Below are 1656 nucleotides of genomic sequence, written 5' to 3'. Positions count from 1 at the left end.
AACTGAGTACATTTATTAACATAGGTAACAGTACAAAGGAAGAAAATGAAAAATCAGCAAACCTGAATCAACACAGAATGTGAAACTGCTCTGCTTGCCAAATAATAACTGTGATGGGAACCAATCATTCTCTTAGATAAGAATATTTTCCAACCTAGTAACAGAAGAAAATATCAGTATATACCAGTAAATCTGTAAATGTGGCACTGTGGAATAAAGTTGACAAACTTCTCAGATGTTCTATGGACTAGTTAAAATGTGAGCCACATGACAGTATGTTTTCTGTATTTTAAAGTTATGAACTATGCAAAATAGCCCATAGGTAAGGGATTAAATACGTATTCACATTATTGGTTACTAAACTGGAATAAACTTTCTAAGGTGTTTGAGCTCATGATTGTGTTTGAGCTCATGATTAAGGACAATAAATTGTCTCAAGATAGTATAACTTTTAAAAAGTTGTTTACAGTGGTGCTTATAGAAGGCATTATTTGTGCCCTTATAAGTTGTTCAGGAGATCTTCCTCAGACTCAGGAGATGACTACTCAGTCTCTTCATTGTCATCTTTATATCATTGTTTCTCAATGTGTAAATGACAGGATTCAGGATGGGTGTAATCATAAAGTCCAAAATGGCAAGAAATTTATCCACTGACACTGAGGGAAATGGCCACATATAAACAAAGACGCATGGTCCAAAGAACAAAACCACCACAGTGATATGAGCTGAAAGAGTAGAGACAGCTTTGGATAAACCACCTGAAGAGTGTTTCCATACAGTGACCAGGATGAAGATATAGGAAATAATCAATAAAAAGAAAGTGCCTATGGAAATTAACCCACTATTGGCAGTAACCAAGAACTCCATTCTGTAGCTGTCTATGCAGGCAAGTTTGATAAACCAAGGAAGGTCACAGTAAAAGCTATCTATCTCGTTAGGACCACAAAAAGGCAAATGGACAACAAAAGCCAACTGGGCTACTGAGTGAATGAGACCAGAAACCCAAGCGCTAGACAGAAGCAGAATGCACATCCGTGAGTTCATGATGGTCAGGTAGTGAAGGGGCTTACATATGGCCACATATCTGTCAAAGGCCATGGCTATGAGCAGCACCATCTCAGATCCACCCAGGACATGAAGGACAAATATCTGGATGACACACCCCTGGAATGATATGGTATTGTGCCCAGAGTACAGGTCAGAAATCATCTTAGGAACTGTTAAGGTAGAAAAGCACAAATCCATAAATGAAAGGTTGGCTAAAAGGAAGTACATGGGGGAATGTAAATGAGGGTCAAAGCTTACTATAAACACAACAAAGAGGTTCCCTAGAAGAATTGTTACATAAAACACTGTAGAGACAGCAAGGAAGAAATGCTGTATTGGTGTAGATATAGAAAGTCCCAGCAACACAAATTGAGATACCTCGGTGTAATTTGCTTCGTTCATTGACTTTGTCTTTTACTACCTAAAAGATCAAAAACAAAATAATAACAAAAGGGAGTTTATCAGACTTAAATATTTGTAAAATTTTTAAGCTGTTTTACATTCAATATTAAAGTAAAAGAAATCTTCTCATAACCACAAGGTGTTGAAAAATTAATGCATTCATTTACCCACTCAACTAATGTTTCTAATGTGCATGTACTATATGCC

The 1656-nt window shown here is 36.7% G+C and overlaps 1 protein-coding gene across 1 annotated transcript; it reads right to left on the bottom strand.

The window, feature by feature from the left end:
- Positions 1 to 510: 510 nt before the first annotated feature.
- Positions 511 to 1449, bottom strand: LOC114679668 (olfactory receptor 4F15-like). The gene has a single exon (XM_028851983.2). The coding sequence runs from the start codon at positions 1447 to 1449 to the stop codon at positions 511 to 513; it is 939 nt and encodes a 312-aa protein (XP_028707816.2).
- Positions 1450 to 1656: the final 207 nt, after the last annotated feature.

The sequence above is a fragment of the Macaca mulatta genome, chromosome 7, assembly GCF_049350105.2.
Source record: "Macaca mulatta isolate MMU2019108-1 chromosome 7, T2T-MMU8v2.0, whole genome shotgun sequence".
Taxonomy (NCBI): Eukaryota; Metazoa; Chordata; class Mammalia; order Primates; family Cercopithecidae; genus Macaca; species Macaca mulatta.
Note: the sequence above shows the minus strand (reverse complement) of the source record. Positions and strands in the feature narration are given on the sequence as shown.